The following is a 27046-nucleotide window of genomic DNA, read 5'->3' on the forward strand; positions in this document are numbered from 1 at the left end:
GCAAGTATTGGAAGAGATCCAGATTCCAGAAATGTAATTTGTTTAAGGAGCTCTGAAGTTGGCAGTTACATTTTGTGCCAGTTTTGACCCCACCTGTGCACAGATCTGCAATTCTCTCATAAACTTTTAAACTTGTTGAAACTATTTCAAAGGCACTAGCCCCTTCCAAAAAGCCTGGCATATATTTTTATTATTTCTATAACAACGGCACACACTCGCTTTACAATGAAATCTGCAAATCTGCACAATGCAGGGCGCCCAAATTGTTGGATGTAAAATCTGTTAGGCAAACAAAATGCCAAAATGAAAAATGGCCAAATCAAAAGCTGCAAATACAAATGCATAGATATATATATATATGCATATACTCGTATATCAGTGCATGTGCAGCGTAGTTCCTGGAATTACATGCAACTTTCATGTTCGCCCACTCTGCCACCCATTGCCACATGTGTCTGAGTTTCTGAGTGGGAGGGGGGTTATGACCGGCTTGGAGTTATGCAATTTTCATTCCAAACTTTTCCTTCCCCGGCGCCCGGTGCTCAGCCATTAATGGCAGCGCCAGTGTGGCCATGTGCACAAATGAGTTTTCGGTGCGGACCATTAGTTGGCAGCTTTTTAATTTGCTCGCTTCCTGGAGTGCGGCTATTAAAGCCAAGTGTCAACTGGCGTTTGTTTAGCTCTTTTTTGCTGATTGTCCTTCAAATTGGATGACAAAATTGGTCCATGGCGGAGGCAAGCAATTGACAATAAACTGCAGAGAAAATGTGTTACTTTCAGCAAACTTTTTAGGAATAATTGAAACATGCTTTGTAGTTAAAGAAAATAATTCAATTAAAGCAGCAATTTCTGTAATGTGGCCAAAATGCTTTGTAGTTCTGTAAGATTTATTCATACACTTTATTCCTATGTTGGGGCAAAAAGTCACTTTTATTATATGCTTGTAATCGTCGCAAACTTTAGTGCGAACATCTATTCGAAAACTTGAAGTCCAACTTAGCAGATCTCAAACGAAAGCACAATAGATCTTTAGGTGGATTGGAGTTTTCCCATTAGCATGGCCCCAGCCCCGACCATTTGTCAAATCCGAGGCGTACTATTTGCCATGTAACTACCGTGGAATGGGGGTTCTGACCCGGTGGGTTGGGTTGGGCTCGGGATTTGGATTTGGAACCAAGAAGTGCTAGTCTTGTGTCCCTGCACTTGATGTATGCATATCGAATTGCCCTTAGCGAACTGTGAAAGGAAACTTCTCTCTGGCTGCGGCACGCAAATCAGCAATATATCATTGTGTCTGCCGCTGTAGCCGTGCTCCACTGTAGCCGTCTCTTTCACATCAACAGAGGCTGCCTCTTTCCCTTTTGTTCTACGCCAAGAGAAGGCTTAAGTGGCATGCAAAAAATTCGCAACGTCTGTTCGTCAGTCAGTCAGTCAGTCAGTCAGTTAGTCAGTCAGATGGCAAAAGCCAAGTGCTGCATTACGGTGGAAGTTTCCCTTGGGTTTTTATTCCTTTTGCAGCTAACCCCTCTTCGTTTTTATCACTTTTGTTGTCTTTTAGTTTCTGATTAGTTTCCTTTGGCTTCGTGGGGTTATTTATTATCTGGCGCAAAGTGTGGCAATCATTTACATAAATCAATCTTGATGGCCTCCGTAGAATGTCCAAGCGGGCTAAAGTGCCAGTACCTGTGCACTTCAAGAATTAGTTGTGCAGTTTGTACATGGGTTTAATCCTTTTAAAGTCAAATTTCCAAGAAATTAAATTTATTAAGCTGACTGAAGGACATTTCTTAGAAAAGTATTTCAAGTTATTTTATTGTTTTTATGTACATTTTAGACAAACGAGTTTTTGCTTTGAATTAAGCTTACCTTAGGACATTTCTTAAGAAAGTACCTAAAGCTATTTAATTTTTTTTATGCAGCGACAATCTCTGCAAAGCCTTGCACTTTATACCACAGAGTTTTTTCTATCCCTTAAGTAATTGAAATTTATTAAAAATCTCTACGTTTTCTTTCTTTGTTTTTGGTCGGTTTCTTTCATTTCAAACTTAATCCGCAATCTTCTTTGCATTTCGCTTGTTCGATTCAATGTAAGCGGATTTGTTTTTAAAATAATGTTATTCGGTTTTATTTCGCAATCCCACTTATCCTTTATGCATTTACAACCATTGAGAGACGAACATTGCGCATACGCCACGTTGCACGTGCGTGTTGTAAAACAGTTGTTCGCATTTTTTGCCGATTTTGCCCGTATTTCTGGGCTTCCGTTCAAGTCATAAAACTTGTGCAACTGCAGAAGGTAGGAAACAAATATCCAGCTTAACTTTGTTGTTTAGTGTAAAAGCTTTACAACTCGCTGTTGTTGTACGTTTGGTATTTGTTGGTTGTTCGGTTGCTTCTACTTTTACTTTGTGCACATTATCACTTTGCTTGGCTGCTTACCAGGGTGAAAACTTTGTTCGATCTTTTTCCCGCAAAATGTGAAACGTGGAAAACCCCGGGAAAACAAGAAAATTGTGAGCAAATAGTTTGCCTGGCACTTTAAGCACTTTGCCAACACATTTGAAACACCTTTGGTTGGCCTTTTAGCAACAAAATGGCCCCTCTTATATATATATATCTATACACATATATTTCACCCCACTTTTTGAGGCTTCAAAGTTCCAAAACCCCCGAATTTGGGCATTTTTCTGTGTGGTCCCTCGTTTTGGCATAGAATTTTCTCAGCACAAGTGTGTGTGCTATTTCATTTTTGGCCTTTTTTCAAGTGTGCCGGCCTGCTAAATAAATAAATTTGAAATAAATATTAAATAAATAGAGCAGACGACCGACCGGCAGCAATTGAGGTAGTCAGCCAAAAAGAGTTATGAATTTTCGCATAGCTAAGCTGCCTTGGTTTTGCCATATTTGCCATAAATCAATAAAGGCTTATGTGAAGAAAAATTATTCTAAGAGATTTGTTTATTTACTTGATTCTAACGTTTCTGAATTTTTAAGTTACTTGTTATAGTTTGTAAGCTTCTTTGAGAACATAGAGGTCTATTAAATGCGATGAGATAACTTCACCATTTCGCACATTCATCAAACTGTTGCTGCTGCTCTAACTTTTCGTTCAGGACCTTAACTATTCATTAGTACGATCGGGGTCTTGTACCTTTTCATTTGATTTATGGTTGCTCACCGACTCACCGACTCACTCACTCACTCACACTCACTCACTCACACTCACTCACTCACACTCACTCACTCACACTCACGCACTCACATTCATCAATTTGGCTAAGTTATTCACGCACGCCTCGAATCCTTTTCAGCCATCTCACCGTAACCAAACACTCCACACTAATTGCAACTGCTTAGCGCAACACTCTGCCTCCATTTCCATCTGCGGATACGCCGAGTTTTCTTTATTGTTTTCCATGCCCAGCATTTTCACGGGGGGTTTTCCACTACCACTTTTTCCCATTTTTGTTCGACACGCAAATAAATTTTCTTTTCCTGTGCAACGTACGCCTCGAAAGTGAGGAACCAGGAACACAACCACAACAAATCGCATATACAATGTAGGAAAAATACACAGGAAAAATAATATAAATAAAATAAAGTTAAAAATTCAGACCATTTGCTTTGATGAAAATTAATTTATTCAACATAAACTTCTATTATTATTAGCAAATCCAGGTTTTAAACTTTACATATTTCCCACTAGAGAATGATTTCTTTATTTAAAGATAGCATTCTTATTTTTTAGCGTGTAAGGCTTACAATTTCGTTTCCAAGCCCTGCAACACGTGCACGTATGAATGTAACAATGCGTATACTTAATCCCGAGTTTTCCTGCGGCCTTTGTAATTACAGTGATTCCTTTCATTCTACTTTTGCTATCCTTTTTTTCGGATTGCCCTTCTCCTCTTGTAAATCATAATTTGTTGTGTTGCTTTCATGGCGCGGCTGCATTGTTTTTGGCATTTGGCGCCAACTGGCTGCATGATGATTCATCGTGATATGTTTTTCCCGGATTTTCCACCCATTTTCCACGAACTCGCTCGCTTGTTCTTTTCAGCCTTTCGAATGTTTCGCTAACGCAACGTCGGCCTTTTATATTATTATTTTTTTTTTTGTGTCTGCCGTTCCCTTTGATTTTATATTATTATATTGTGTATTTTTGTTTTTTCGGCTGAAACGCATTTTATGGAAAATCTGTATTTTATCGATCCGTCAATTTAATTTTGACGTGATTCCCGCATGGCCAATGGGTATCTGAATTATTGAGGAGCATATTGATTTGCGCAAATTCAGGATTACATAAAAGGCTTGTAAAAATAAAACTGGGAAATTATTAGAATTTTGAATGGGTTATAATTTTTGTTCAAGAAATGCTCATTAGTTATGCTGCCAGCAGTTATAGCCTTTCTAAGCGACTGCTAATCAAGAGACTCATATAAATTAAGCAATTCATTTCGTGTTACCAACTTTCCTCTTAGTCATAATATAGTCGTTGCCATCATCCTCACACTTCGCGCACCTTAACTGATTTTCTTGTGTGTGCTGAATGCTGGAATCCTGGCGAGTGTCCTGCCGTCATGATATCCTGATGTCCTTGGCTGCTGCTGCTGCTGCTGCTGTTGCTTTATGGGCCAGCTGTCAGTTGCGTTTGTCTCCGGGCATTTCAACGCTGTGCCTGTCATGCAAATATATATTTTTTAATTAAAACACAAGCCTCAAATTAGTGCTCACACACACACACACATATACATATATACAATTTTCTTGACCCGAAAACCGAAATAAGTTTCTCCCCTTCCACACAAATTTTTTTAATGAAGTCACTGGGTTGATGATGTTACAATATTTGGATTTTAGATTGAAAGATTTGATGGCCTTTGGGGCTTTCGCTGATGCTCGTTCACGATGATTTTCCACATTTTTCACACTGATTTTTGCCTTTTCTTGCCTGAATTAAGGGGACATTTTTCCTTCATTTTTATTTCGCCAGACACACTTCGACCCATATAAGCATTTCTTTCGCCCTCCTTGATGTGTTTCATGTGTAATTTTGCAGTCGCTCATTAAAAATAATTACATCTGCTTTTGGTAAGAAATGGAAAGGAAAAAAAAAACGTCCGCAACGCAAACCCACAAAAAGAAAATAAAAGGCGGGTAAAAAGAAAAAGGCAGAAATTCTGGTTTCTCACTCTGGTATTAACCAGAACTCTTAAGAGAAAATTTAAATAAGTCCCAACCAAACTCGATTTTATACATTTAAGCTATTCACATTTTGTGTACTGAGGCGGGCGAGCTTTAAAATGGTTTTTGTTTTTTATTTTGTGGTCAAAGTTGTGATAAAGATGTCCTTGCACACGGATATATTTGAATAAATCAACAAAAACACTCGCAAGGACAAAAAGATTAGCTTCATCTTTTTGGGGGTTGACTTTCTCGAAGTCAAGAAGCTGGCAAACTACGGACTCTCCACCTAGACCAAGTGGATCTTGGGCTTCTGGATTTTCAAATCGAAGCAACATAAAACAGAAAACAGAAAACACAAATGCAAACAGTACACATACTATATACATTTATGGCCATTTCCATGATTGACCGACTCGAATGGGTGCGAGTGTTTGAATGTTTGAGTGTTTGAATAGGGATATGTATACGCAATGTGGATATAGTGAGGGTGGCTAACAATAATGTACGACCATGTCCTTCTGTCATTCAGACTGTGCGTGATGAATAAATGATGCGCCCCATACAAGTTTCAAATGATTTTGCTTTAGTTTTGCCTTTCCACCCAGCAAAAGGCAGTCGGATTTTGATATGCGCGGTGGTAAAGGTACATTAACTTTGTGAATGGGAATGTGAAAAGTTCGCCACGAACGAATCGAAATGATTCGGGTTTAACTGTTGATATACGAGTATGTCTTATGTTGGCATTGATTGCATTCCCCGGAAGTTTCGCCCATAAAAGGAATTTACTTGAATTTACTTGGTGCGCTCATTGTATTCCAATACATATAGCTTGTGTCATTACTTTAGCGCTTTTCTTCGTGGCTATAAATTCCAAATAAATATGTGCTCAATATCAAATTCATATTACAAAAGGTGAATATATATATTTATCAATAAATCGTATATCAATATATGTCGGCATGTAATCCAGCTTTAAATATAATAAATTTGTCTATAATGACACTTTTATACGCCCTATGAATGTGATAACCAATCATCTTAAGGGTATCCAGCGCCCTTTTAGCCTTCATTAGCTGCAACCCTTTTAATGCACGCCATGTGTTGCATAATATTTCTTTTGGCCGAGAAATAAAAATGTAAATTCTACAAATTTGCCACGCACAAGCGAGCATTAAACCCTTGCCACGAAAACATATACATACATATATGTATGTATAGTAAAGCGTCCAATCATCAGTGGGTTCTGATGGTTCTGTTGGCCAATTTATTTGCTTTTGGCAATGCTCAAAGTCCCAGCACCCCTTCCCTCGTTTCTTGCACCTCCGCCCATGTCTGCCTCCAGTTGGGCATTGTGCAAATGCTGTGTATTTAATGCAGTGCCAAAATGTTTGACTTGGCCCAAAAGCAAAGTGTACACAATCCTACGATCCCCCCCGCGACCGTTGTACTCCCTAAATGCCACTTGGCAATGTTTACGCTTATGCTAATTTTTGGGTCCATGTACAATGCGAGCGTATTTATGGGCAAATGTTGACATTTCAGCATTTTCTCGGTTCTTCTGACCAGAGCCAAATTTCCGGCCAACACATGTAGCTTCGTTTTTTTTTTTTGCTCTCCTGATTATACGAATTTGGATTGCAGCTGTGGAACTAATTCCGGGCGGTGGAGGAGGCACCTCCAGATTAATCACATAAATCCGAATGCCAGAGTGCAGCCGAGCTCAAGCTAATTGGGCAGATTCATAAGCAGCTCGAAAAAAAGTGTAAGAAATTAGATTAGGCTTTTTAAAAAGTAATATTTGAAAAGGAAATATTAAAGCTAAGTAATATTTAAAAAAGAAAAAATTACCATAAAGCTAAGTAATATTTGAAAATGAAAGATTAAAGCTAAGTAATATTTGAAAATGAAAGATTAAAGCTAAGTAATATTTGAAAATGAAAGATTAAAGCTTAGTAATATTTAAAAATGATAGATTAATGCTAAGTAATATTTGAAGAAGAAAGTTTAAAGCTAAGTAATATTTGAAAATGAAAGATTAAAGCTTAGTAATATTTAAAAATGATAGATTAAAGCTAAGTAATATTTAAAAAAGAAAGTTTAAGGCTAAGTAATATTTGAAAAAGAAAGATTAAAGCTAAGTAATATTTGAGAAAGAAATATTAAAGCTAAGTAATATTTGAAAAAGAAAGATTAAAGCTAAGTAATATTTGAAAAAGAAGGATTAAAGTAATATTTAAATAAGAAAGTTTAAAGCTGCTTAGAAGTGTTATTATTTATTATTTTTATGCATAATTGAGTATTTTAATCACAGCAATTTCTCGCAGTGCAGTGCCATCATCTCGACGCATCTTGCTGCACTAAATGTCCTGACATGAATGACATGCAGATTCACTTAACTCAAATGCCTGTCTCCGTCTATCTGCCAGCTGGTCCATCCGCCCACTTGGTGGTGCAGTCAACCCGCAGTGGGTGGTGCTGCACTCCACCCGCTCCACCCACTGTACCCCTCCACCTCCCCCCCCTGAACCCCATACTAAACCCTTCTACTGCGCTGCGTTGGCAAGGCTTTTGAGCAACTAATTAGATTCAGCCACCCCTGAGCCAAAACCCCCTTGGCAGTAACTTAATTTACTATGCAATTCTCCTGCTCTTGTTCTGGTTGTTGTTGTTGCTGCTGTCATCTGTGGATATTAATTTTCTCATAATTTAGTTGGCATTTGCATTTGTGGTTTTGATTTTGCGGTTGGTCGAACTTAAAGACGGGTGAAACCGCATTCGCAAAAACGTGAAATAGAAGCGTGGAAATGCGAAGCAAAAAATTGTTAATTAGAGTTGGAAAATTACCGTGTTTAGTGGGCGTGTGAGGCAGCAGTAGAAAACTGTGTGGCAGTGGGGAAAACTGTGCCACATAATTAACCATAATATTTGTGCACATGCATCGTCAGTTATGGGCTAACATCTACATACATATGCATGTGGGCATATTTATGTGTGTCTCTGGGGCGGAAATCTCTCGTGGACCAAATGACACAAACAGTGCTCCGACTTGCTTTTCCGGCGGCCATTTTCCAACCAAAACCAGGGAGGGGGGTGGAGGGGGGAGGGTTAAACGTTTATGCGGGCCTAATCGGAACTGAATAGTTGTTAATGAAGATGCTGGAGCAATGTATGTGTGTGTAATTTAAATGGCCAAAACTTGTATGGCCAGCTTGGCTAATTTTGTTTCCATGTTCGGGAGCTCATGTTGCACTAATTAAAGCGTTATGTTCAGTTTTGTACGGAAATTATTAGCAGCCCAAAGATCAATGCCTTAAAATTCCATTTATCTAAGTGTTAAGTCCTATTCAAAACATTAACTCTTGAGCTATAAAAACGCAACCGCCAGGTGCTTAAGTGGAATTTGATGTCAACTTTAAACGGGCTATAAACACTTAAATAGTTTATTGCAATCACTTTACTCGCATGCAGTCCATAATTTGTCTATTATTACCAATTGCCCAGTCCCGAAAACTCGCACTTTCAGGTGGAAAGTTTAGAAACCGCTGGTCCAATTTGATTGTTTTGCCCGGTCATAAAGAATTTATTATTCATTATGAGGCTGGCACCTCGCGGCTATGTGACAATTTCGCATGCTATTCATAAACTTGCGACCATGTCGCCTGTCAGCACGTTTTATTGGCGAATCAAAGGCCACCGCAAATGGCAGACACACATGCATGTCACCTCGTCGCAATTTTCACGTTTCCCCCCCAACCCGTTTTTACCCATTTGGTTTTGGAGCTTTGGTTTTGACTTGCGGTCAGTTGTTGGTCAGCAAACAAGCGTGAAATTGCAGAAAAGCCGTGACGAACTCTAAGCCAACGGAAAAGGGAACCTAAAAAAAAAGGGAAGGAAGGAAAACCGCACAAACAGCGGCACAAAGGCAATCAGACGTGCGGCCTACGAATCTGCTCCGGTTTTCCTTTTACTGCGGACCACCATTCCACACACTCAGTTTTCCATTCCAATGCATTTTCCCGTTTTATTGCGGGCTTTTCCGCGGCCTGCAGCCGCAAAGTATGCAACGAATTCTGTGTCGCATTCAATATATGTATGGAAATGGGAAATCTGATGGGCAAATTAATTTTAACTCAGCGGTTACTACATTAAAAAGAGGTAACTGCGTTGGCATAGAATATATTAGAATATATACAAAAATGAATTCTTAATATGATAATATCCTACAATTAATACTGAAACAAGTTGATTAAAGCCAAAGTACCGATTGGTGATTTGATTTCTAGTTTGTAAACTACAAAATCCCATTTAAGAGCACATCCTTTATTGATATTTATCTTTACCTGCACGTAACTCGCCGCAACATCGCTTGCAATTAATGCCGCATTGATGATGTTTGAATTGCGTCCAATGCCAGCATGAACATAAAGCTTAGATGAAGTTCGTTTTGGGGAAAGGGTCCTTTTTATGGGCTGCTAATTAAATGCATACAATTAGCTTACACACGCTAATGATTCAATTATCTTTATTAGTTCCCTGGCATGCACTCGCTGCTGCAATCACGCAATGCTAAATATGTGGCGCATGTGGAGCAGGGCGCTTTGCTTTTAATTAAAACCAATTGGAATTCGAATCGATGGCCAGTCCGTGGCACGTTTTAAATTTAAGGTCCTGCGCTCCTGCGAGTCCTTGGAATACGAGGCCCAGAGCGCAGAGCTCAGTGCTGCAAGCACTTCATTAAAGGGTGTAAAGTTGGGAATTTATTTTGCATTCGCCGTGCAGCGAACGTGCTGAGGCCAGTTGGTCAAATGGATTTTGAAGGGCTGCCAATGGCAGTTGATGGAATGAAAAGGGGCGGGGTTTTTTCCGGGCCGGGTTTATTTACGGCTCCAGCTGCGCCACTAAAATGGATTGAAGAGACGTGCATCGCCGGGAAAAAATAGGTCAATCAAGTTGGCGAAACTGTTGGGGATCAAAGTAATACGATCTGGGCGGCGTTGAAGCCCAATGTGCCATAAAGTAAGACAATTTCAACCTTAAACGTACTGTACAAATATTTAAAATCCTTGGCTAGAAGCGCTTTACTTTCTTCCACAAGATATTTCAAAATACGTAGCCTACTTACTGCCACCTTTCAATTGGTTCTCAAACATCGCATAGGCAATCAAAACCTCTTTGACTCCCAACAATAGCACACCAAAAGATATATAACAGAATGTAATCTGAAAATCATAATGGCAACGGGCGATCAAATACAAGAAAAAATGCTAGTAAGCTGCTTCTGTAATCCATCAATTCGAATTGAAAGTGGAATTCCATTTCGCAGCACAATAATGCCCCGCTTAGAGAAATTACTTTCACGCTTTGCTCCAACTGACAATCAACATTTTCGAGTTCAATCAATGCATCCGCTTATTTAGCTGCCACATCCAAGTCGAGCCACTTGCCACTTTCCACTTGGCCACGCCCCCAATGCCACACCAATGGCCCCAAACGGCATCGCCTACGGTTCCCAGTTGGAATTTATTCCATTCCTATTTCATGCAATTTTTATGCATTTTTCTATTTATAAAATTGCTAGCAGCACAGTGCCCGGAGTGCACACAAAATAATAAAAATGCCAGGGAAGACGTGCAAAAGGAAAAATAAGAGAAAATGAACGTAAAATGCAAGCGGCGTCATTTCGCAGTTCCTTGCGAGGCTCACTCGTATTTTCCTCTACTTTCCCGCCGCTTTTCCTTGTTCTCTCTCTACACGGAAAAAAAGGAAAACTATAATAAGGTTTTCAGAGGTATCTACATCTGTTAAAATTAAAAGTACCAGCTTAAAAGTAAACAACCCTTGCTACCATTTATTATATTTCTAATTTATAAATAATTCCTACTATTAAGCTGTTTTCCTTGTGATTCCAAGTGAAAATGCCTTTTTCCACGTGTGGTTTTTCCAGGACTTGCTTCTTTTTTTCGCCCCAAGTAGTGTGAAAATGCAGCGTAAGAAAACGAACCGAAACAGAGCTGGAAAAATGGTTGTGGGCGGTGGGGCGTGAAAGTGTTGGTAAACGTGGTGCAAAATGCCGTTACTACCAGCCGCATTTTCCATTTTCCCCGCAGCCCTTGTTGCCACCATTGTTGTTACTGTTGTGTGGTGTTGTTGCATTTGGGTCACCAATGCAGTTGTAGCTTTTCGCAATCCCACCCTCCCTTTTCCCCCCCAAGTTTTCCCTGTTTTTCTTTGCTGCTGTTGTTGCTTGTTTAACAAGTTCGAGTGCATCGCATTTGTGAAAATTTAAAAAGGCATCTGAAAGTTGCTCCTGTTTGCGATGTGTGTGCGCTGTGCCACAAAAATAAAAAAAAGGGAAAAAAGGCACAAGAAGGCAAGAGAGGAGCGAACTTTTTGAGGCTCTGCCGCTGACACCAAAATGCACAAAAGCAACAGCGACGCGCACTGAGATGGTTGTCCTTAGAGGGTTAAGGATATCGGTTACCAAAGTATCCTGGAAATCGGCATTGCAACGTTAAGTTAAAAGGTTTTCAAGGACACAAGAGTTGTAAGCTTTATATCACTTACTTTTATTTCTATAGAATTATTCACATATTGCGATCTTAATTTGCAGTGCTATTAAAGTTTATCTATGAGAAAGTGAGCTTTAAAAAGTATTTTCTTTAGTACCTTTCTCATACACAACTTTAAATCACACTCCTTGTTATGGGCACAAATTATAATAATAACTTTGCAAGGCTGCCAGAAATCCCTTCTAACCCATTACACCCTCAAATCGGAAAAGTACCCATTGAAAAAAGTTTGCTTAACAATGTGTAAAAGGGTTTTTGGGGCAGGAGACGGCGGCAAGTGAACTTTTGCAGTGGCAGGAGTCGAGTGAAACAAAACGAAAAGCAAACATATTTGACATTTGCATACGAAAAGTGTCAAAAGAACCAAGAAGCTACACACCCAAACTAACCCATGCAAACACACACAAGCAAGCGACCGCACAAACACAAGCACAAACACACTGAGAACTATTTTGTGTGGCTCTAAAAAATATATATTTGTTATTTTCTACTCTTGGAAGAAACTTATGTGTAATAAACATTTAAGCAGGTATTTTTGGAATGGGAAATATAATCTAAGTAAAAGAAACAGGGTTATGTATTTATCTATTGCATACCTCTCATTTGCTACCGTATGGTGATTTTCTCGCAGTGCAGTGCTGCTCGTTTATGCCACTTCCGTGACGCCTTCTTATCTGTGTCCTTTCCGCTCTCCTCTCTCCCCTCTCTTCCTGCCCAGGAACGCTACAAGGCCGACATTAGCCTGGCCATACAATTGCTGCAGTGCAAGCCGGATAGTTTTGTGTCCCAAAAAGTGTCATCGGTGAGTATCCAAAGTGGAAAATGGAATATAGAATATCATATACCGACTGTGTGGGAAATCCGGCTAAATAATGTTTTCTCTATGCACAGCTACCAATTGATATTCAATCGAAGGTGTCGGCGTACATGAGACTGGAGACGAACTCCCATTCCGATTCCGAGTGCAGCAATAGCGGTGTGGGCGTGGCCACCACAGCTTCCTATAAAGTGCTTCCGGCCTCCGATTCGCCGCCCCCCTCCGCCTGCCCCTTCCCGCCCACGGCCATGGTGTACTCGATGAGGGGAATCGGTAGGTGTTAGTAGACCATGTTGAGCCCTATGATTTTTATCCCCATTTCCGCCTGATTTCGAATCTTTTTCGAATTTTTTATTTGATTTATTGATTTGCGTTTTCTAGGCACCGGATTCAATCACGACGACTGCGTTAAGTTAACAATATGATTTCCTTCCCCTGACTTCATTTAACATTTATTTGCATTTAAAGTATACTTTCAGACATTACACATTTCATTTTATGATTCATTTTATATTCATCGCAAACATTTGTATTTTTAAAAGTGATTAAAAATTGTTTTGGCTGCATTCATTTCCTTCAAATAGTTTTACAATAAATTCCATAATATTTTTTAATTTTTGCCAGCATAACTGAACGTTTCGATTTTATTGGTTTGATTGGCATTTTATGAGGGACTGTGAAAAGTTTACAATTTGATTTCTGCCCCGTAATTGCATACATTCCACATCATTGTGCTCTGTATTGGCATTCGTTCATACTCGGTTATTGTTCATTTGCATTAATTGCCAGCATTTCAATTTAATTTGTATTTATTATCGCAATTTTTTCGCTTGATTGTGTGCAGTTTTTGTTTCCATAATTGCAATTTCAAACTACTGCCACATAACTCAGGGTTGCAGTTTTTCGTTTCGGTCTTGAAAATATTTACATGTTTGTGCTGTAAGCATATTTTTAGACCAGAATGCAACAAAGGCAGGAAAGTGGCTAAAAACTTTTTGTTGATCAATTTGGCCTTCTTTTTTGGTTAGTTTTAACACATGCATATTTGATGAGAAACATTTTTGCCAAAAAATGCTTTTGCCAGCAACACACACAAAATTAAACTAGTTACATTTTGTTTGCCCTATTTTATTAGTACCTAATATTTTTAAAAATAAATATATTTTCTAGTTGTTAACATTTTGGGTACTATGTTTTTTGTTTGAATTAAGACTTTGCAATACAAAGTCAACTATTTTGGTTTTAAAAATTTTGAATATTTAGTTTACCCCAAAAAGTTGTAATGAAAAAGCTCAATATATATATTAAAAATACTTTCAAGTATTAAAGAAGCCTTACTAATTTTCAAATTCTTGTATTTAGATGCCGCCAATGGGAACACGACCACGAATCCTCAACAGCAGTCGAATCAACCCACGAATAACAATACCAGCAACAACAAGGACGCACTCAACAACAACAATGTTAATAACAACAGCAATAACAACTGCAACAATCAAACAAATACAAACATTAGCAATAATAATCAAGGCATCAGCAATCCCGACATGATATCGCCCACAATAATGGCAAAGTTTTTGGAGGACGAACTGAAGGCGAATGAGGTGAAACACTGCGATACGTGTCAGTGCAGCAAACAGGATCTGCAGGTCCTGGCGGATGTGTCTCGTTCCTATTCGGTGGCCACCCAAACGCCCCATCAGTTGCAGCTCCAAGCATCCGGATTGAATGAACCACTGACAACAACCCAACTTTGCCTGAGATGCCACAGCAATCTTAACTCCCCGTCGCGCACCAACAGTCCATATCTGATGAAGATGGTCAAGTCCAGTGACTCCGTTATATCAGAGACCAAGAGTTCCGTTTCGGATCTGAACGACATGGACAAGCTGTTTATACCGGCTAAAAAGGATGACCTAATGGTGAATCCCATACTGGGACATCATCGACTCTGCGAAAGAACTGCGATTGCGGGACAGAGTGCAGAGTTTGGCAACGGAAAGCTGACCACCTCTACGATGATGTATCCCACCACACATCTGGGTGCCTATGCAGCGGAGAAGTATCTGCTGGAGACGAGTAATCTTGGCCAGCTGCGGAATGGCTATCAAAGGCGGTTTCTGGATGGCGGTGGAACTGCCCTGCAACTCCTAAACAAATACGAAGCCAGTGCCGTGGGCGTAGTCCATGGCGAGCTGGAGGATGAGTCCAGCAAGCCGCTGCTGTCGGGTGTCTCGCAACCCAGTCTGCTGGAAGCGGAGCAAGCTCCTCCTCAGCCATCGGTGGTTCCTGCTAAGCTGGAAGATGTCTGCGAGCCGCAGCCCAATAAGCCAGTTGCTTCATCCGCTCATCCAGGAAGCACTGCACCTGCTGCTCCACCATCGGGCACGCAGTTGAAGTCAACCAACTCCGGAAGCGTCCAGAGCCTGTGGAGCAACAAGACCAGCAGTTGCGAGGGCGCCAAAATGTTCGAGACTTTCAACAGGAATCTCATCAAAACGATCAAGGTACAAAGCATCTCGATTTTAAAATATTCCCATCTTATTTGGTTACTAATGTCTTGTTTGCCTTCCCTCAGGCGGAGAATCCTAAGTACCGAGGTCCTCGTCTGTGTGCCATGCGAATACAGCAGAATGGCCAGAGCAACATCCTGCTGGACAATCTGGAGTCCATCGAGACCTACACGCCAGTGATCTACAAGCGGCGAGAGAAGCTGCTGGACGAGGAGCTCAACGATGGCAAGGACATCATCACCAGCAAGGAGAGCAATGCCCAGTCGGTGGTGGAAGCCTGGCAAGGACCTGCAGCTCCACACGAGAATGTTGCCCTACAGCCGGTGCTCGAACCGCAGGTGGAAACTGCCGAGCTGGAGCCAGTGGAGATCAAGCCCGGTGAACAGGCCACCAATCCTGGTGTGAACTCACCCAAGCACTCGGCTAACTCCAGTTCCATAAGCGATGCCATCGACTACCAGGAAAGTGTCCTTCTCAGGCGCCAGCAGCTCAGCAGAGTGGCGGAATGGGTGCAGCATAATACGCAGCAGTTGGAGCAGAGAAATCTGCAGCAGGCTCCGCCCACCAGTGACTCCAACTCCGGAACGGAAAGGCAATCCTCGTACTCCACGCTCGACCGCATGGACTCCATATCCATAGAGAAACTCTCGATGGATTCCGGCTACAAGACCACACCGCAACAACTAACCAATGGTTATCCGGAAAAGTCTACGGAGGATTCCCTTTCGCCCAAGACCGACATCACCAGCAATTCCTTGCCGGAAAATCCATCGGCCAGCGTTGTGCCGCCCAAGAAAACGGAGCTGTGCACCACGTACTACCGGAGAACCACAAGATCGGGACTACCGGTGGCATATACCACGGTGGCCGGCGCGCCAGCCGACTCGAGTCCGCCCGGTGAGTCCACATCCTCCGGTTCAGAGGCACTCATCTGCCCCGAACAGCCCACGTGTGATATACTCAACTACAAGTACTATCCCAATGACACGGACAAAACGCGATCCGTGCAAGCGGAGCTGCACACGACCACCCAGAACGTGGACATTGCCCAGATGGAGTACAATGTGAAGCAGTTCCTGCTGAAGCAAAACGAGTGGTCCATGAATGGCGGAGCAGCTGGTGCCACTCCCAGTGCGTTGCTACAAGGATCTGGAGCAGCTGCTCGCATGCTGCAGCGCAGGATTTTGGGTCCTGGCGTCGGTGAGCGGGTGAGGATGGCCACGCCCGGTGGAGCTGTGGCCACCAAAACCAACAAAACCACCAGCCAGTCATCCAACAACCTGACGCCCCACAGAACTGAAACGAATTTATAAGCACACGGGGTCGATGAATGCGCCACACATCCGATGAGCAAACCAAATTGTATTCTAGCCTAGTTTTGCTACTTTAAGTTCGTACTCCACGTGCTATATATATAGCATATATAGCCATGCTTAAGTTGGGTGAGGGATTCTCAGATACACAAAACACACAGAGAACGTGCTAATAGCAATGAAATACTATACATATGTACGATAAATGTAATACTTAAATCACAATCTACAATCTAAGCTAGCTAAAGTTGCTTTGGAGCCATCACTATGCTGATAAGCTGCCTAAAAAATGGGTGTAAAAATATCTGAGGCGTTGGTTAAAGATAGTTCTTATATGCGTTTCTGTGCTGTAATCAAATGTTGTAATTCTACATTTAATTATAATATTTATGTATACATTTCTATTATAAATTACCCTTTCAAGTCTTCCTTTACATCACAATTTACATTTAATTTGTCTGCATCTTAAGGTGTCTTCCTTTAAGATCGATCCACTTTCGTGTAAAACCAACGCTGGAAATCCGAAGCCCAAGAGCAATTGCAGCTGAAATCAAAAGCAAATCTAAGACATATGATATGGTCAGAACTAACGATATAACCGAAAAATTATATACAAACTAAAAATCGCGTAACTTTTTGATGTCTGCATGTTGATGTAAACCACGAGAATTTGAAAATTCGCAAAACTTTGCCCAAGCAAACTTAGGTTACACCGGAAATATATATGAATTATATTTATAGGAGTATACAGATAATTATGCTATATACGATTTATATTTGATAAGCGCGTTATATTTTCTACATTCCGATTGTGCAATATTTTTTGGTAGTGTGAGAAACGAGCGTAAAAACGTTTACGATTTTTATTTTTATAAAATGCGACCAAAAACGACGGCGAAGAGTTTTCTGATCTTTGATTTATATTTTCTATTCGAGCATTTTGTCCAGCTTAGCGCTATTTATCAGAAAAAAAAAACAGATCTGTCTATCGAAGATATATACAAGTATTGTACCTTTTTGCCCGAAAAACTGTACTCATTCCTGCCCATTAGATGACCTTCATATAGAGAACTGTAATCCTCTGCTAAGCTGCTAAATCAAAGATATATTAGCCCCGCTATATACACGTACACCCAAACCAAAATCAGAATCAGAATCAGTATCAGAAACGTACACGGACACATTGCATTATAGACGTATCTGAACAGACATATGATTGTAGTACCCACATACATATATTTACATCTATATATACATAAACATAAATACATATATATATATATATTCTCATCTTATACGTGTATACCCGACCCACAAGAACACAAGAACAAGCAATACAAGATTCAACGGCTTCAGAAGAACCACTTTTCTATGAACTACCCAACTCCATTACCATCACCATCTCCACATCAAGCGAAATTATATTGAATGCGATGATATTTACTCGATATTTACACTCATGTATGGCTGCTATCTATATCTCTATATCTCGATTACTTTACCATGTATACACTGAGCGAAATGCTAAAATGGAAATGCTTTAAGACACTGTTATGTTTGGCCTACTTATGTAAACGTATAATTAGCATAAATTCAACTCGTACTAATATTGCTTACTACGAATCAAGGGATCCAGCTCTATAGCTCTATAGCTCTATAGATCCTCTGCCTGTTATGCACTTTATCCTACGATACTATCGAAAATCAAAAAGAAAAAACTCTTATTAAGTTCATGTACCAATATCGAAAAAGACTTAACTTGGATAAGGAACTAAATCATTTCCGATAATCACCAACTTTCTCTTGCTCCCTCACCTGTAACTCACTGCTCAACGATCCAGTTTTCCAGCATTATAAAGTATATATCAAAACGATCATTAAAACAATAGAACACTGCCCCAAGTCCCCATCACTGCCCCCATTTCCCCTACTTCCCCCCAAAAAACCCAAAAACTAACTTTAAGTAGAATCATTCTTCAGCTCAAGAAATCCCTAAAACAAACAAAGAAAACCCAAAACTTTACGTAAGGCAGCCCAATTGAATAAAATCGGAAACCGTAGCTAAAGAATAACTAATACATAAAGCAAATCGAAGAGAAAATTGAAATGGAATTTCAGCAAAAAAAATCGAAATATATTAAAAGAAAACTAGCTTAAATATTTGGGCATAAGTTCAACTTCAGCTGCGACATCTAGTTTAAATTGGAAGCCTTTGTTCTATCGCCTAGGTTCGAAACATTTCAGATACTTAGCCTTATATGAATGTGTACATTTACTGCGCCTCTTGGTAACCACGATGTAACTATTCTTGAGCTATTGAACCACCTTAATGTGAAACAAAAGAAAGAAACGCAAAAAAAACGACAACATTGAAATAATAAATCAAGAAAACAACTGGAAATAATTCAAATAAATACGAGATAATTTTTGAATAAACTTCGCCTGTGTTTTTCATTTGCGCTGGTCTCTTGTTTACCCATTTAAAAAAATGTATATATATATATTTTTTAAGTTACTTGTTTTATTTAATGATTTGTGTTCGCTCATTTGTATATTTATGTTCCTGGGCTGAGTATGAAATAAATAATTTGTTGCGGTGCATGCACTTAGAAAACTAAAGAAGCATTTTCCCTTTTTCGTTCTCAATTTAAATCGAAAAAAAAGTCGACGAAAATGGCGTCAGTCGGTTGTGTGGGCTTAACTAGTGCAATCTTAACCCATTAGAGAGCCACTGCATCGGTGGCCACCGGATGATTCTGGACAGCATTGCCATCCTCGCCGGCATCATCGTTGACCACAATAACCTCGTTGGCAGGAACACCAGCCTCCTCGAAGGAATCATCAATGCTCTCGCCACTCGCACGCACCTCATTCTCGGAATCCGGCACAAATTCAGCCACCTCATCATCCTTGGCAGGATCGATTTTGTCATCGACGGCGGGCTTGTCGGTGACCTGAGTAGCTGGAGCAGCAGCTGGTGCATTCTGTGGACGATTGCCACCCAGGAAGTTGATGATACCCTGCAGGGGATTGCCACTTTGCTGGGCAGGCGGAGCAGCGGCCGTGGCATTGTTGTTGCCACCAAACACATTGTTGACGAACTGCTGGATGGGACCCGGTGGACGCGGAGTAGTGGACACCGCCTGCTGCTGCTGCTGGCCCGTCAAACTGGACAGCGTGTTCTGGAACTGATTGCCCAAGTTGCTGGCGAACTGCTGGATACCCTGGAAAGCCTGAGTGGTGGCATTGACGGCACTCTGGGCGGCATTTTGCACGGCCTGTTGGGCGGAGGTGATGGCTGCCTGGGGATTCAGGAATCCAGGCACCGTGGGTGCCGGAGTTGCAGGTGCCGCAGCAGCAGTAGCATCATCCGCCTGGGCTTGTGCTGGAGCTGGAGCGGCAGCAGCTGGCTGCGGCTGGAACTGATTCAGGAACTGGCCAATGGGTGAGTTCTGGATCAACTGCTGCACAAAGTTGCCCTGGGTGGTGCTCTGCTGGGTGGGCGTGGCCTGGGTGGCTTGACGGACCTGAGGATGGGCGGCGTCCTGGTTCTCCGACTGCTCCTGCTCCAACGGATTCGGGGACAGCTCCTCGGCAGGCACAACAACGGCTTCGTCAGCTGGCAGAGATTTCAAAATATTCTGGGCAGGCTCTTCTTTGATATCTGCAGTCTCCTTTTTGATTTCTGCAGTCTCAGGTTTGATTTCTGCAGTCTCCTGTTTGATTTCTGGCAGCTGAGCTTCTTCCTTGATTTCCCGAGGCTTCTGTTCAATTTCCAGGGGTTTTTCCTCAATCTCCAGCGGTTTTTCCTCAATCTCCAGCGGTTTTTCCTTAATCTCCAGGGGTTTTTTCTCAAGATCATTGAGCTGCTCCTTGATCTGCTCCTTAATCTCCTTGATTTCTGGCTTCACTTCCTCATCGAGATACTTGGCTTTTTCTTCTTGGACAATTGGCTTCACCTCCTCTGGCTTAGCTGCCTCCTTCAACTCCTCCTTCACCAAAGGTAAAGCTACTGGCTGCTCCTTATCCTCGACAATGGCCACAGGAATATCGATCGCCTCCTGGGGCAAATTCAGCACTCTGGCCTGGCTGATGGCCAGAAAGAGCAGGATCAAGGCAACGGGCTTCATAATCGCGACTTATTTGCTAAATCTCCTTCGATTTCAAGATGCGTTCACTAGCGCCTCACGGCCGCAACTGTTTGAAATTTCTTTAGGCCCAACGCATTTTATACAAACCGCCGGCTGCGCAGTCGCCGTCGACTTTGTTGGCCGACACACAAGCATACAGGGCTAAGATATGGAAAAGGGGTGGGGTAAAAGTGGTAGTATCACTGCCATCGTCTTGGCCAATTCTTGCAGTGAGTGTCATTGAACTGGACCAAGTTGGTCTTGGATGGCACACAAGGATCGGGCATCCAAAGCGTTTTGGCCACGAAGCTGCACTTGTAATTGGCCATGTCGTTTGGGGCTTGAAAAAGGGCTGGGAGCATCATCAATCATGTTTGTTTTATCGGCAGTATCAGTATTTGTTTTGCCCAAGGAATATTCCAGAAATAAGTTTATAAATATTATTAATAAAATATGAAATATAAAGTTCAATCATTTTAATCTAAGAAAGGGCTCTGAGTATAAGAAGAAAATGGTTCCCTTAATTTTCTCTTGAAAACATAATATTTATTTTGATGTCTGTACTTTTGGTAATATTTCCATGTTTGTTTAGGACTGTAGTTGTTCGGAATTTACCTAACTTTTCCGATAACTCATTATCTTGGAATCATAAACAGTGTTTACTTTAAAATTTTGCTGCGGTAATAATAATAAATAATAATTGTTAAACATTTTTGAAGATTGCAAAACATCTTACATTGGCCAACTGTGCAGCGTTTAATCTTGATTTCAGTCTGTCCTCGATCATCGATTGCTACCTCCAATCGGTGCAACTCCCCCTTTTTTCCGCAGGTTTTCCACTTTTTCACTCTCATTCCTTGTTGACTCGATTTGATCAGCAGATTTTTCTGGTTTTCTTGTTTGGCTAAACGCTCCTACAAGAAACGCATTTGGCCCTATCGCTCGTTCTGCTGGCTGGATGGTGAATCTTTGGATCTTTGGCTCTTCGATGGAAACCCGTTCCACAGACGGACTTAAATGCAGACTCGAGATTCAGACGCAGACTGGTAGGAGAAACCTGCTCCGGCTATTTTTAGAGTCAATTAGCTTTGGACCGACTGTCGCTGCTGGGAAGATGCATCTCTGGGATGCGTTTTCCCCCGGTTCTGGGTTAATAATTCATTAGAAATGCACAGAAACCAAACCAAAACCAAACCAAAACGCCCACAAGACCGGCGATCAAAGATCCAAATGTGTTCTATGCAAATGAGCCCATTTAAATGTAGTTAAATGGGTCAAGCGTTTGATGGTGAAAACGTTGCTGTGCATTGAAGGAAACTTATCTCCTGTCCACATGCCACTTTCATATGCTGATCGATCGATCCATTTGCAGCTCGATCGGTGGTCAGAACTCGTTCTTGGGCCCTTTTGGCCAACAAGAGGTCTGCAAACAGGCCAAACCTGCAAGGGCCAAGACGATTTACAGCCAAAGATGATAAAAAGAACACAAATCGAGGAAGAAACAAGGAAGCATAGGTTATTAAAAACAAGCTTTCAATACTCTTCAAATTCAGAAAAATCGCTTTAAATGGGATATAAGGATACAGATTTATGTTTATATAGATTATAAATATTACATATTAAATACTATATTATTTATAATCCACAAGAAGAGCTACGACATATTTCTATTAAAGTTAAAATATAATAATCATGGACTGTCTACTTAAGTATGCCTTTTTTGAGGGCATCAAGAGAAATCAAAGATCGAAATGGATTGCAAAGGACATTGACTTGAAGCTCTGGGATCGCACAACTGATCTTTTTCAGCTCTTTTATGAGCCCAGCTTGTGGCTTTTAATTCTGCAACAAAATTGATTTTGGCAATGGACAGAACACGTTTCCCCCCCAGTTACAAACTGAAATAAAACTCATTTCGGTTCTGTCGATTTTTATGGCTTTTCTTGGAGTTGGTTAATCGCCTTCTGTTTTATCTTTTTTTTTTTTTTGTCTGATCTCTGGCGCCCAAAAAACAAATGTTGCTCGAGTTTCGGTTTCAGCTTTGATATTATGCAATTGTTAGCCGTACTCTTTTTTACACAATTGACTGTCGAATTAGCACCTCACTCACATCCAGCGACAGGTGACGATAAGGCGGGTGCGGAGTGGGCGTGGCAGCAGCAACAACAAAACACATTACTCTAAACGGTGGCAACTTTCACTCAACAGCCGCGCGGAATATTAAAAAAATCAAAAAAAAAAAAAATAAATAAATAAATACCCGTGCAAAGTGGGTGACAAAAACAGCAACAAAGTTGAAAAACTGGGAGCGAGTGGGAGATTCAGGCGATCTCCGTCATCCGAAATTACCTCACTTATCAAAATAAGCCGCTTGTTGTTGCCGTCTTTTCAATTGTCGAAATATTTGTGTCATATTTTGCTGTCAAGGTCACTAAATTTCGCCAAATGGTAAAAAATATGGATTTCGTCTTGGACAATAGTTCGTACTTGTAAACGAAATTTCTGCCAAGGTCACTTAACCATCTGGAACTTTAAAAATTTATAAGTTTGGAGTGTTTTTCTTTAAGTTGTAGAATTATTCGAATAATATGTTCCTGAAAAGGTGATATTTTTAGTAAGCCATATAACTTATAGTATGCAAGCTTAAGCAAGAGGTTTTTACGCTAAAGTGATGTTTATTTACTTATCGTGGCAATCCACATATCTCAAATCTTTGGTAAGCAAAAAATTCATAATTTCAGTTACTTTTTTATTTCAAAAACCCTGTAAAAGGATTGCCAGAAAGTTGGGTAGCTCATTTCGGCGTTACCGGATGCTTGAATTTTTTACGTACTGTTAAGTTCCCAATTCGTCTTGGCTGTTATTACAAAATCGTTGGCTAGTTGTATTACTGGTGCAGTTAAGAGCTTTTGTGGAGTTAACTATTTATTAACATGTATAGAATTTGTATTGTTTTAAAATTTTGATTATTATTATTTATTTGTATTTTGCTAAACAGAACGCTGTTACTTGAGTGCTGTTAAGGCACAAGCAGTATTTTCTGCAAAGCCATATGTTTTGGTATTTTTCAGCAGCGCCGCCTGATATAGTAGCGCCGAACCGTGCCTGGCCACACTGGCGATGTGGTGTGACCAAATTCGTGCTCGCTCCGCGAGTCGCCGTCAAAAAACAACTGTGAAATTACACAAGAAACTAAGCAAATAATCGCGTAAAATTAGCGAAAACATGTGCAGCGACCGTTAGAAGTGTGCGGCAACCATACGGGCCAGTGAAAACGTGCAGGTGCGAGCGAGAAAACACGCGTACGCGTCACTAGCAACAACAACAAACACACAGTGCACCAACACTAGCATAAACACACACGCATACGCACACACACACGCGCGCACACATGCATAAACACCGACGCACATGCAACAAAAATAAAATAAAAACAAAAGAGCCAGCGAAATAATAACAGAAATAAATTTGATAAATTCAATTATAAATGAAGGCAGCTGCAAGTGCGCAAGAAAATGTGCTAAGCAAAAAAAAAATATATTTAATAGAAAGTCTTGCCCACTTAAGTGAACCAAAAGTAGAGAAGCAGAAGAGTGCCCCAAATATCAATATATAGATTTCATATCTAAAAGTAACAAAAGCTGCTAGACAATTTATTAAATACCAAAATAAAATCAAATAAATACAATGCATAATAGTTTCTAATGAATAAAATCGCTTCTGACCAATAAGATAACAAAAACTATCACAGAACTATAGCTTTTAATTTCTACTTTTTAATTTCCTGGTTACGGAACCCCCCCTGAACCCCCGCCTCACCTCTTGCCGCGCTGATTAACATATTTCGCGTTTTCCCCCCTTATCAGCTGACACACGCATACAAAACCCACCCAGTTGCCACCCCCTACTTCCTGCACCTGTGAAGAACAGGTGACTAATGCACTGCTCGCGAAGTTTGTCAGCTGCTGGCGCTGTGGATGCAACAACAACAACAAAATTAACAACATCCACATCGGCAACAACAACATCTGCTTTCTACAGAGCAGCGACGTCGGCGTCGGCAGAGGCCTCTGTCTGCACAACTCCAGCAACAACAAAATCAAAAACCAAAACTATGGCCACCACCACAACAACAACAACAACGGGAGCAACAAATGCTAAAGATGGTGAGTTATATACTCAAAAAGATCTTTGGAGAATAGGTAGTGAACTTCATATCAAAAGGGATCCATGGAATTCATTGGTGACCCCAAGCTGTTCCTAAACCTATTTAAAGATCGTTCTCAACTACCCAAAATATAACCAGCAAAACCCTTAAATATTTTTTAAATAAAATCAGAATATGGTTACTCACAAAATTTATTTTAAATAAAAACATAATATGGTGACCCAGAAAAAAGCGAGGCACAAATGCAAGGGTGCAACACACAAACGACAAGTCGGTTAAAGTTCAAGGCAAATGAGCATTTCAAATTGCAGGTTTCCGGTCAATGCCACTCTGTGTAATTAAACTAAAGTTAGTTGGTCGACCTAGAGATTAGTATAAACTTTGGCTAAAAACGACAGACTTTTAAAGGCAATTAAAGTAATGTTAGCTCTTAAGAAGCATACAAAAAACCATAGTTGCAACATTTCTTCTTATTTTTGAATTAAACTTAGCCTTAGAAAGTTTTTCATTAAGATTATTTAATCGCAAAAACTAAAATTCCATAATTCGCCCGCTTATCTGAGTCTTACCGAAGACTTCCACATTTGTTTGCCTGGTACACAAGGCTGTAATCCAAATCCCTCAAAGCTTAATCTTTTGTTTTGTATTCCGGAATCAGGGATCCGGGCAACAAAACAACACTGAAACAAAAATCCCCACCAACGCACTGACGTAACTTGTTGAGCAACCACGATGGCGATTGCTGGCAGATTTGTTTTGGACTTCTTTTTGGGAGGAAGGAAAAGTTTTATTAATATCAATAACCAAAAGAGCGAAGCGAGGGCAGCAAATAAGGCAAGAAATTAATGAATGCCACTGGCCAAAGAGGAATACATTTCAACAAAAAGCCAAGCGCAAAGCAACAAAAGCAAAACAAACCATAACCAGCTTAACAACGATAATTAAGAAGTGCTGCTGGCCAGCAAAAAAAAAGTGTAAAAAATTACATACGAAATTTAATTGCCAAGGCGGAAAAGTAATAGCATGAGGGGGGCAAGCGGGGGGTATGGGGCCAGGGCGAAGGTCAGTTGGAGGCCTGAAGGTCATAGGCATTTTGGTCGTTGTCGTCACCTCTTGAACCCGCTCGAATTTATTGATTTTACACGCAGCAGCCGCAAAAAAGAGAGAAATAATCACAAAAAACCACGGCAGCTACAACATCATGCATATTTCTCTGCGCCCGATGTTTCACTACACCTGTTACAGTGGTCATTGGGTATGGCGAACGCTGGGGATACTCTATTCAAAAAAGATGCTGCCAAAAAACTTAAAATCATGGTAACAGTCGCATTCCCTTTAGCTGAGTAACGGGTATGGGATAGTTGAGGCTTCGAGTTACTGGACTTCCGCAGCTTCGCTGTTCCGCTTCCCGAGCATCCACTGTAGCCTTTATTCATATTTGTGTGCCCCAAACACTGGCACACAAAGCCAAACACACATAGAGAGCGACTTGTGCGGCTTTTGCTGGGCACTCGAGTAGTTCAGTGTGGGGCTTATGCCAAAGGCCAAATGGAAAACCTGCTTTAAGAGCCAGCGAGAGAAGCATACGGAATCAGTCCAGCGAATACAAAGCCCAAATCCCCTCCATGGTCGCAGTTTGATGCTAGAGTCGTGTGTTGTCTTTTGGGGTTTGATAAACTGTAGCAGGCGCACAAAAATCTTCTAATTAAATCAAAGCTAACGGTTGCCGTTCAACGGTTTTCGTCCATTAAACTTGGCCAAAAAGTCTAGTTTGCTGTTCTGTCTTTAGTTTAGTGTTTTTGCTCAGATAGCGTTAACAATTTTAGGTGCTTGCCATTTTTATCCCAACATTCTCATTTTGGGGAGTAATTTTCTGTGTTGTTTCTTATCAAGTAAAACAATAAGCACACCTTTGATAAGCCAAATGACACAGCGGGAAACATGATTCATTTGAGTGATTCGCATATATGTAATACGCGAGGACTTTGGAATTTTCACTTAAATTAATCAATAAGCACAAGTGATTGCAAGTATTTACAATATAAGCCACAAGTCGGAGGACTATAAATCATAAATAAAGTTATACACTCATCAAATAGCGACAGATCTTGTTCAAATATTTATTATTCAAATCCACATTCATGGGCATGAAATGCAGGTTCTTTTAATATCAAATATATTTCTTACTTTATTATTATTAAATTGTCATCAACTGGAGTAAGGAAATACTCCTTTATCAGCTTACTCTTTCCCTTATCTGATTACTATTTACATAACATTTTTTTGTTTGACTGTGCTGTTTGTTCTTTTGACTCTTATTTCTTTTATCAGTTGTGATTTTGCTGCTTA

General features: G+C 40.6%; 3 protein-coding genes across 8 annotated transcripts in view; 2 read left to right on the plus strand and 1 right to left on the minus strand.

Moving 5' to 3' along the window:
* Positions 1-18835, plus strand: part of LOC6532831 (tight junction-associated protein 1) — a 40056-nt gene extending 21221 nt beyond the window's left edge. For 2 of the 5 annotated variants that reach the window (XM_015194141.2, XM_015194142.2), the window contains exons 3-6: positions 12475-12558; positions 12648-12852; positions 13936-15080; positions 15152-18835. In XM_015194141.2, the coding sequence (XP_015049627.1) occupies positions 12475-12558; positions 12648-12852; positions 13936-15080; positions 15152-16399 (2682 nt within the window). In that variant the 3' untranslated portion in view covers positions 16400-18835. Of the gene's footprint in view, positions 1-12474; positions 12559-12647; positions 12858-13935; positions 15081-15151 lie in introns of those variants that run through there. The other 3 variants (XM_039374201.1, XM_039374200.1, XM_015194143.2) reach the window with 2 other exon arrangements.
* A 210-nt stretch (positions 18836-19045) lies between these two features.
* Positions 19046-20608, minus strand: LOC6532832 (20-hydroxyecdysone protein). Its single transcript, XM_002093533.4, has one exon. It carries the CDS (start codon positions 20527-20529, stop codon positions 19120-19122), a length of 1410 nt encoding a protein of 469 aa, XP_002093569.1. The 5' UTR covers positions 20530-20608; the 3' UTR covers positions 19046-19119.
* A 3030-nt stretch (positions 20609-23638) lies between these two features.
* LOC6532833 (cyclin-dependent kinase 14) overlaps positions 23639-27046 on the plus strand; it is a 91919-nt gene continuing 88511 nt past the window's right edge. Inside the window, exons 1-2 of one of the 2 annotated variants that reach the window (XM_039374202.1) lie at positions 23639-23811; positions 24396-24695. In XM_039374202.1, the coding sequence (XP_039230136.1) occupies positions 24467-24695 (229 nt within the window). In that variant the 5' untranslated portion in view covers positions 23639-23811; positions 24396-24466. Of the gene's footprint in view, positions 24696-27046 lie in introns of both variants that reach the window. The other variant, XM_039374203.1, reaches the window with a different exon arrangement.

Source organism: Drosophila yakuba, chromosome 3L (assembly GCF_016746365.2).
Source record: "Drosophila yakuba strain Tai18E2 chromosome 3L, Prin_Dyak_Tai18E2_2.1, whole genome shotgun sequence".
Lineage (NCBI taxonomy): Eukaryota > Metazoa > Arthropoda > Insecta > Diptera > Drosophilidae > Drosophila > Drosophila yakuba.